The sequence below is a fragment of the Gobio gobio genome (genome assembly GCF_949357685.1).
Source record: "Gobio gobio genome assembly, chromosome: 15".
Taxonomy (NCBI): Eukaryota; Metazoa; Chordata; class Actinopteri; order Cypriniformes; family Gobionidae; genus Gobio; species Gobio gobio.
Window position 1 is genome coordinate 45,959,793 of NC_137108.1, and position 10,000 is coordinate 45,969,792.

The following is a 10,000-nucleotide window of genomic DNA, read 5'->3' on the forward strand; positions in this document are numbered from 1 at the left end:
TAATTAGGTATAAGTTGTATAAACAACATTTTTACATAATGATCTCTCATTTGTCTTTATAAATGTGGGTCTAAAAGCTCCTACCTGTCCAAGGACTCGAGGTCCGACATGTTCATCCTCCACACGACCCCCCACACCTCATCACCTGAGCTGTGCTCGATGGTCGCAACACCACCTTGCCAGCGCTGACTCGCTACCCCTTTGTGGTTGCCAAAGACCAGTTTATAGTCCTAGAGAAGTTCATGAGTTAGTTACTATAGATAGATTCAATTATCTATATCTACGGCTGTCAAAAGATTAATCGCGATTAATCGCATCCATAATAAAAGTTTGTGTTTACATAATATATGTGTGTGTACTCTTATTATTTATATATAAATACACACACATTCATGTATATATTTAAGAAATATTTGCATGTATATACTGTATATACATTTATATAATCTATAATATATATAAATATAAATGTTTTATATATAAAAATAATATTTTTTTCTTGAATATATACATGCTTGTGTGTGTATTTATATATAAATAATAATTAACATAGTACACACACATATATTATGTAAACACAAACTTTTATTTTGGATGCGATTAATCGCGATTAATCTTTTGACAGCCCTATAAATTACATATATTATATTATACAGATCAGTAGATAGATATATAGGCTCTGTTTACACCTGGAATTAAGATGCATTTTGGTTGATTGGATCAACATTGGTCGATTGGTCTCTTTTGTCCACTTTCAACCACTTCTGTCCTGATTTCTTCAAGGGGAGGGTCTATGGGTGGGTAAATGTATGGGCTTTTTTCAGATCTTTCGATCTAATGGATAAAATAAGCTCCAGCAATTTAACACATACGGAGAGCATCAGCTTTAGATTCTGCTCTGACTGGCCAAACACTGAGTGTGTGTTTGAAATCAGGAATGGTGAGAGAACATTGTGCTTGGTATGTATTTCGTCTTCAAACCAAACTTAGGCCGACAAAGTTTAAATCCCGTCTGGCTAGTGCGCGTTAGGGGTGTAACGATACACTCCTGTCACGATACGATACTAAACTCACAATATGATATTTATTGCAATATTTTAAGTCAAAATACAGAAGAAATACTGTTTTTCATTATATATTTTTTTACTATTTAAATAATATTATTGTTGTTATATTATTATCAGGACACACAAATATTCCCCCATTCATTACTATACATTATATTCAACATTATATATAGTCGTTTAATGTAGTAATATCACTGAAACTTCGTAAACGTAAATGTTTTTTCTAGGGCTGTCAAAAGATTAATCGCGATTAATCGCATCCAAAATAAAAGTTTGTGTTTACATAATATATGTGTGTGTATTCTGTTAATTATTATTTATATATAAATACACACACAAGCATGTATATATTTAAGAAAAAAATATTATTTTTATATATAAAACATTTATATTTATATATATATTATAGATTATATAAATGTATATACAGTATATACATGCAAATATTTCTTAAATATATACATGAATGTGTGTGTATTTATATATAAATAATAATTAACAGAGTACACACACACATATATTATGTAAACACAAATTTTTATTTTGGATGCGATTAATCGCGATTAATCTTTTGACAGCCCTAGTTTTTTCTCATGCAGTATTCGCGCCGCGCGCACACTCTCCCTGTGCTCGATATGTTCCGCCTCTCCTGCTATTAATGCACTATACATATAAGAATAAACCATCTAAAACGCTTTGAATAATCATACTACTAAAACGAAATGTGATCTGGTGATTTAAATGATGTTTGCGCTTTCACTATAAGGAGTGTCACAAGAAAGCGTGTCAAAAGGACTATTCCCAAACTGTAAAGGTTAATTCTGCATTGACTCACTCTCATGTTGTTTCCGCGCGTCACGTTTGAATGTCCGTGTTTCCTACAGTATACGCGTCTGTAAATCTGTTCATCATATAAAGCCATCGTGTTTCTTCAGAAGACTTGGATTTGGAGTAGAGCATTTATTGCTCTTTATTGGATCTTTTAAGTTTGAGGGGAACAGACTTTCTCTGGTTTCTTGAAAAATATCTTCATTTTTGTTTTGAGGTTTTAAAAATGAGAATCTTATAGGTTTAAAACGACATGAGGGTGAGAACATTTTTGAGTGAATTATACCTTATAAATACAGTAAGCCGAGCCTTGGATAAAACTAACTATATCTCGCAAATCATATCGCTTACATCAACGATATATATCGTCACTTTTTTTTATATCGCAATATCTTGATATACGATATATCGTTACAACCCTAGTGCACGTCCCATAATGTTTACGCATTAGGTCAGTAGACAGTCTTTTGTGGCTTTTCGAACACATGAGTGTTTACACTATGAAAGCACCTGGAAGTGGTCGAAAGTGGACACGCTCAAAACATTTTAGAACCCGTTTGCACCTGTATTTAGCCCTGTCCACTCAAAACGCATCTTAATACTAGGGCCATAGATAGATAGAACGAGTGATTGAACGACTGACAGACAGATAGACGGACGGACGGACAGACAGATAGATAGAACGATAGATAGAACAATAGATAGATACCTTCAGTTTGGCCACACAGTGAATGGTTGCTGATGGATTCTTCAGCTGCAGCCTCTCTTTCAGAAGGTTACTGCCATAGGCAAAGTACAGGAAGGTGGATCCGTTCTTGTGATCAGTGCTGTTGTCCATGCTTGAGAATTCGGTGGGCAGAGGGACTAGGAGGATGAGGAAGAGGAGGAAGAGGAGGGACAGGGTGAGGAGAGATTTCAGTGGAATCAGTGTTGTCAGGGTTCAGAGGCAGCGCGAATGGCGTGACAGAGATGGAAAACACCTCTGTTACAGGACCTTTCAGCAACACTCCATTTTCATGCAAATCCATTGTGTCACATACCACTGCATTCATCCAACACTAACGGCCTCGAGCAAGAACTTTCCCAACTGTCCCTCTAGTGGAAGCAGCAGGAATAACCTGATTCACCACATAAAATCAATCCTTAGAAAAAAAGAAAACTGTCCTTTTTCTGGCATTTTAGCTGATTATCATCACGTTGCTGTCCTCAGTCTCAAAGTAACTATCAGTGCAGGAACATGGTGTTTTAATTAAAACAAAATATATAAGAACTGATTTTTTTTAGGTTCTCTTCGTTTAGGTTTGTTGTTTTCTAGACCCTCAGTACTCATCCACCATATGCGTTTGATAAAATAAGGGCAACCTAGCTGAAATAATGAAAAACTGATAAAGCAGTGATAAAACAGATACACGTCGCTCAAAGACAAGTTCATCAAGCATTTTATCACCTACCCGCTGAACACAGAAGGTTGAATCCAGCAGCGAGCAGCATGAGGCTGATGAAGAGGTTTTTACAGGAGGACATGGTGTTTGTTTCAGGGTTGAGCTGGTTCTTTGTCGATGGAGAGATGGCTGGAGCAGGACATTTGGAAGGGGGGAGGTTCCCTTCCCTCCCCTTTTAGTCTCATCAGACCCCCGAGGGGTAAAATGCTTTTGATGAGTCAATGTAAATGTGATCCATTTGTGACGATTTATTTACACATCTTCACATAGACGAACATTGAGGCTTCAATGAACCTGAAATTCAGAAAGATAGGTTTTGTGAATTTTTTATGAATAAACATCAGTTTAGCAGTAAATAACTGTATTAAACCTGACTGTAACTGTATTATACTTGACTGTAACTGTGTTAAACTTGACTAACTGTTAAACTTGACTAACTGTGTTAAACTTGACTGTAACTGTGTTAAACTTGACTGTAACTGTATTAAACTTAACTGTAATAAACTTGACTTTAACTGTTAAATTTGACTGTAACTGTGTTAAACTTGACTAACTGTGTTAAACTTGACTGTAACTGTATTAAACTTGACTGTAACTATTTAACTTGACTGTAACTGTATTAAACTTGACTAACTGTGTTAAACTTGACTATAACTGTATTAAACTTGACTGTAACCGTGTTAAACTTGACTGTAACCGTGTTAAACTTGACTGTAACTGTATAAAACTTGACTGTAACTATTTAACTTGACTGTAACTGTATTAAACTTGACTGTAACTGTATTAAACTTGACTAACTGTGTTAAACTTGACTGTAACGGTGTTAAACTTGACTGTAACTGTATTAAACTTAACTGTATTAAACTTGACTGTAACTGTTAAACTTGACTGTAACTGTGTTAAACTTGACTGTAACTGTATTAAACTTGACTGTAACTATTAAACTTGACTGTAACTGTATTAAACTTGACTAACTGTGTTAAACTTGACTGTAACTGTATTAAACTTGACTATAACTGTATTAAACTTGACTGTAACTATTAAACTTGACTGTAACCGTGTTAAACTTGACTGTAACTGTGTTAAACTTGACTAACTGTATAAAACTTGACTATAACTGTATTAAACTTGACTGTAACTTTGTTAAACTTGACTGTAACTATTAAACTTGACTGTAAGCGTGTTAAACTTGACTGTAACTGTGTTAAACTTGACTAACTGTATAAAACTTGACTATAACTGTATTAAACTTGACTGTAACTGTATTAAACTTGCTGTAACTGTGTTAAACTTGACTAACTGTATAAAACTTGACTGTAACTATATTAAACTTAACTGTAACTGTGTTAAACTTGACTGTAACTGTATAAAACTTGACTGTAACTATTAAACTTGACTGTAACTGTATTAAACTTGACTGTAACTGTGTTAAACTTGACTGTAACTGTGTTAAACTTGACTGTAACTATTAAACTTGATTCTAACTGTATTAAACGTGACTGTAACTGTGTTAAACTTGACTGTAACTATTAAACTTGACTCTAACTGTATTAAACTTGACTCTAACTGTATTAAAGTTGACTGTAACTGTGTTAAACTTGACTGTAACTGTGTTAAACTTGACTGTAACTATTAAACTTGACTCTAACTGTATTAAACTTGACTCTAACTGTATTAAACTTGACTCTAACTATTAAACTTGACTCTAACTATTAAACTTGACTCTAACTGTATTAAACTTGACTGTAACTATTAAACTTGATTCTAACTGTATTAAACTTGACTGTAACTATTAAACTTGACTCTAACTGTATTAAACTTGACTGTAACTGTATTAAACTTGACTGTAACCGTGTTAAACTTGACTCTAACTGTATTAAACTTGACTAACTGTATTAAACTTGACTGTAACTATTAAACTTGACTGTAACTGTATTAAACTTGACTGTAACTATTAAACTTGACTGTAACTGTATTAAACTTGACTGTAACCGTGTTAAACTTGACTCTAACTGTATTAAACTTGACTAACTGTATTAAACTTGACTGTAACTATTAAACTTGACTGTAACTGTATTAAACTTGACTGTAACTGTATTAAACGCGATGTGCTTTAAAAACAAAACATTGTTTATTGAAACCCTTTGTTAGGACCAATTACTATTTGCCATTTAGCAGTTTGGATTTTTCTCATTTAGCCATCAGATTTCAACTAAAATATTTTCATTTGTGTTCCGAAGATGAACGGAGGTCTTACGGGTGTCGAACGACATGAGGGTAAGTAATTAATGACAGAATTTTCATTTTTGGGTGAACTAACCCTTTAATTAATTGATATGGGTGTTTTTCTAACTAGTCTATAGACCTTTAATTGTTTTCTTTGAATTCTGTGAACAGTTTTTGTTTTGAGGATTTATACACGGAGCACTTTAGAGGACGAACTAGTCTTGACTTGAGTCTCATTTTCTGTTATTGGCATGAAATCTGAGAAAGATAGTTTTGTTTTGCATGTGTTTCTGGGGTTAAAAGCAAACTGGTTTGGTTTGGTTTGGGGGGAGATCCATGTACGACGTATAAATCCGTTTTTGTGCTATTTTGAATGAAGGTTTTGTCAACGTTACCGGAAGAAAGTTTGCCAATTCTTTACAGGCACTTCCCCTGCGTAACCCGGGTCTGTGTGTTCCTGTACTTGTTTTGTGCAGAGATGTTTGTGCGCCTCCCGTTGAGCGGCTTCACGCTGTTGATGGAAGGGTCTGTTCCAGAACAATTAGCGCGTCATCACTGCGGGACAGAGCGGCTTGAGCAGTGAGGCTGCTGGGACATCAAACAAACCTGCACACCCGAGGGTCACTCCTGGAGCAAATAGATGCGTCTGGGTGTCCTGCCAGTGGGATGCATGTGGAAAAACAAGTTTGCATGCAGTTATACAGCTGTGTCGCCTGCAGCGATCCCGCAATGAAGGAAGCATCGGTCACAGTGTGCGACTCTGAGACGTCCGCAGGTGGGACGCACCTGTCCCTGAACGCTTCCATTGCATTGGGGAAATGTGTCCCTTTCTCGTCTGTTCCCGATTTGACAAGTCAAATACTACTCACTTTATCTCAGTAGCCCCCCAGTTATCAGACACTTTCTGTCAGAAGTATTTTAGTATGATTTATATACTATTATTATAATTATTAGTAGTAAAATATCTTTATAGTTTTAGTTAAATAATGGCAAGTATGTTTGTGAATACAGTATTTGCTGGGATTTCCAAACTGGTCAGCCGAACGTCTTTGAGCTAACATATTTACTTGTGTTCCCTCTGAGATTAAGTTAATATTTCAAGAATTTAACGACACATTGACATGCTTTTATGATGGTTAATGGTCACATGACATCCATCTTTATCAATACTATATAATATCTTGATTTGCTTTTGTTCATTTTAACTATGATTTAATTCATTATTATCTACTCCACAAACCCCAGTGTGGGAATCCCTAATATATGCAATAACCAAAAACATGACGTCCAGAGCTATTGCCAATTAGTTGATTATTAAAGGACCTGGTTGCCTGAAATGTTCCCCAGCAGCGTTTGCATTCTCATTAAGTGGTTAAAGGTAAATGATGTTTGAGGTGTGTGTGTGTGACCTTCGTGACCTTTGTCATCCTGACAGGGCCGTGACACGTGGGGGTTTATTTATCCAGGGAAAGACGCTGGTTTGAGGTTTGAATCAGGACAGAGGATGCTGGGAAATATGCAAATGAATGAAGGTTAGTGAGGACATCCTGCAGATGTTGGATGGTGAATGTCACCGAAGTTCATAACGTGCCAGCATGTCCATGACACTAATTTGATGTAGTTACCGCCATGTTTGATCTACAGTAGGCTTTCTGGTCACATGCAAGCTTTTTGCATTTTAAGACCATGTGTGACGGTTAAGATAGTTCAGAAAAAAATGATAGTTCTGCTTGATTCTATGACATTTTTGCAAAGTGAAAGTGTTGTATTTTATTTATTGCACATCTCACTGTTACTTGAGTTCAATCCAGAGACGTTTGTTCACTTTTACACTTGTCCATCTGCACTTGAAGAGAGAAATATCAACTACTAAAACACTTTAATAAAACACACATTTTTTCGATTAGTTTTTATTTAAAAAAAAATATTTATTTTAATTTGACAAAAAATGGAACATAATCTAGAATGCATTTTTGCAGTGTTTGTTTTGATTTGTTGTTATTTAAAATTTGTTTTCATTTCAAATGCATTTGTGCAAAAATATCACAGAATGGAACAGAACGCAAAGTTAAGTGTTTATTTGGATTTGTTTTTATTTAAACAAATGTATGTATGTGTGTATATATGTATATATATATATATATTTTTTTTTTTTTACAAAAATGGAACATAATCCAAAAATCCAAAATGCATTTTTGCAAAGTGTGTTTTGATTTAAAATTATTTATTTATTTTAATTTTACTTTTGTGCAAAAATAACTCAGAATGGAACATAACTCAAAGTTTATTTGTTTTAATTTTACATTTTTACAAAAATGGAACATAATCCAGAAAGCATTTTTGCTGTATAGTGTTTTATTTTGATTTGTATTTATTTAAAATTATATATTTTTTTTACTTTTTTATTTTTTACTTTTTTTACAAAAATGGAAAAGAATTCCAGAATGCAGTTTTGCAAAGTGTGTTTTGATTTAAAATTATTTATTTATTTTAATTAAATTTTTACAAAAATGGAATATAATCTAGAATGCAATTTTGTGCATGTTTATTTTTATTTGTTTTTATTTAAAATTATTTATTTATTTAAATTTATTTTTCTTTTCTTTTTTTACAAAAATTTAACAGAATTCTGAATGCATTTTTGCAAAGTGTGTTTTGATTTTTGATTTAAAGTTATTTATTTATTTTAATTTTACATTTGTGCAAAAATGTCACAGAATGGAACCGAACACAAATTTAAGTGTTTATTTTTATTTAAAAAAATCTTTTTTTAAAACTTTTTTTTACAAAAATGGAACAGGATCTAGAATGCATTTTTGCAGTGGATGTGTTTTGATTAGTTTTTACTTAAAATTATTTGTTTTAATTTTACATTTTTGCAACAAAAAATGCACAGAATGCATTTTTGTACATGCTTATTTTATTTTGTTTTTATCTAAATTTATTTATGTATTTTTATTTTACATTTGTGCAAAAATGTCTCAGAATGGAACAGAACGCAAAGTTAAGTGTTTCATTGGATTTGTTTTTATTTAAAATATTTATTTGTTTTAATTTTACATTTTTACAAAAATGGAACAGAATCCAGAAAGCATTTTTGCAGGGTGTATAGTGTTTTATTTTTATTTGATTTTATTTTTGATTTATTTTAATTTTACATTTTTACCAAAATGTCACAGAATGAAACAAAATGCAGGTTGAACTTTTTTTTCTAGAGACACAATTCAAAAATGTTTCTATCCTGACCAACCACTTGGACATCATATCATAGGGGAGGGACATTCTCATTCTACACAGCATTTGTTTGGACAAAAGTTGTTCAGGATGATGTTGTGAATATTTCACTATCAAAAGTGTTCAAGAAGAGCAAGATTGTACAGTTTAATGGATAAACCTGCTAAAACTTATAGGACAACAAATATAGATTGAAGCGACAGGCACAAAAAAGCCTTGTTTATGCTTAGGTAAATGCTCAGAAAAAGTGTTATTCCTGCATTTAAAGCTCACTCAAAGCTTGTTTTATCAGCACTGTTTATTTGCTATGATGGTGATAAACTCAATCTTTACCGTATGTACTTGCTGCTTTCTTAAAATCTGCCATAAAAAAAGGTGATAATGAATGTTTGAGGAGATAACACACCACGATCAAACATTCACCTGAATTACGTAGAGAAACCGAGCCAGTTAAACTCTGCGCCCCTCCCTCCGGCTTCATTAGAAAACTCCCACTTTACACTCCAAGTTTAACTTCACATTTACACACTGGACTTTGAAATATTCCCAGACTCTGCCGTTCTCTAGGGATTTGTGTGAGTGCAGTGTGACCGATCTCCTCCTGTGCATTTGTGTTGTGTTGTAGGACATTATCATCATCATGAGCAAGGAAGCCCGTCCGTCCTGGGACAGTCCCATGCAGTTTGTCCTGGCGTGTGTGTCTTATGCAGTGGGACTTGGGAATGTGTGGCGTTTTCCGTATCTCTGCCAAATGCACGGAGGAGGTAAGATGATCAGTGTTTTACTTCTCCTCCTCATGCTTGCAGTGTAGATTTAAAGTCTTGATAACAACAACAGAACAAAACAACACATGTGCCATTTGATATTTCCAAAAATTCTCAACAAATAAATATTTTTTTACATTTACATTTCAAAAACAACTCTACTTTGTTCAAATGAACAGGTTGGTTGTTCATAAATTAAATGTAGCTGTTTGTATAAAGAATTGTGCCTGGATGATTATGTACTTTACACTATATTCATTATATTTAATAAAAGTTTAATCCTCTCAATAACTTCTTAATAAAGGTCTGAAACATGTTATTTTGGTCCATATTAACTGTAATGCACACAAGATGACATGATGTATGATAAGCATGATGTCAGTCATCTTATGCCTTTTATTTAATGAACAACAAATACTTCATGTGGAGATTGGATTTA

The 10,000-nt window shown here is 33.5% G+C and overlaps 2 protein-coding genes across 2 annotated transcripts in view; one reads left to right on the forward strand and one right to left on the reverse strand.

Annotated features, from left to right (window-relative positions):
• ggctb (gamma-glutamylcyclotransferase b) overlaps positions 1-2,923 on the reverse strand; it is a gene marked incomplete at both ends in the record, with an annotated part of 5,013 nt that extends 2,090 nt beyond the window's left edge. Inside the window, 3 exon segments of the mRNA XM_079838133.1 lie at positions 85-230; positions 2,605-2,782; positions 2,784-2,923. Coding sequence (XP_079694259.1) covers positions 85-230; positions 2,605-2,782; positions 2,784-2,923 — 464 coding nt within the window.
• The window catches only part of slc6a20 (solute carrier family 6 member 20), a 34,579-nt gene that overhangs the window by 203 nt on the left and 24,376 nt on the right, over positions 1-10,000 (forward strand). Inside the window, exons 2-5 of the mRNA XM_079837689.1 lie at positions 5,578-5,614; positions 6,040-6,338; positions 6,999-7,095; positions 9,423-9,561. Of these exons, the coding sequence (XP_079693815.1) occupies positions 7,090-7,095; positions 9,423-9,561 (145 nt within the window). The 5' untranslated portion in view covers positions 5,578-5,614; positions 6,040-6,338; positions 6,999-7,089. The remainder of the gene's footprint in view (positions 1-5,577; positions 5,615-6,039; positions 6,339-6,998; positions 7,096-9,422; positions 9,562-10,000) is intronic.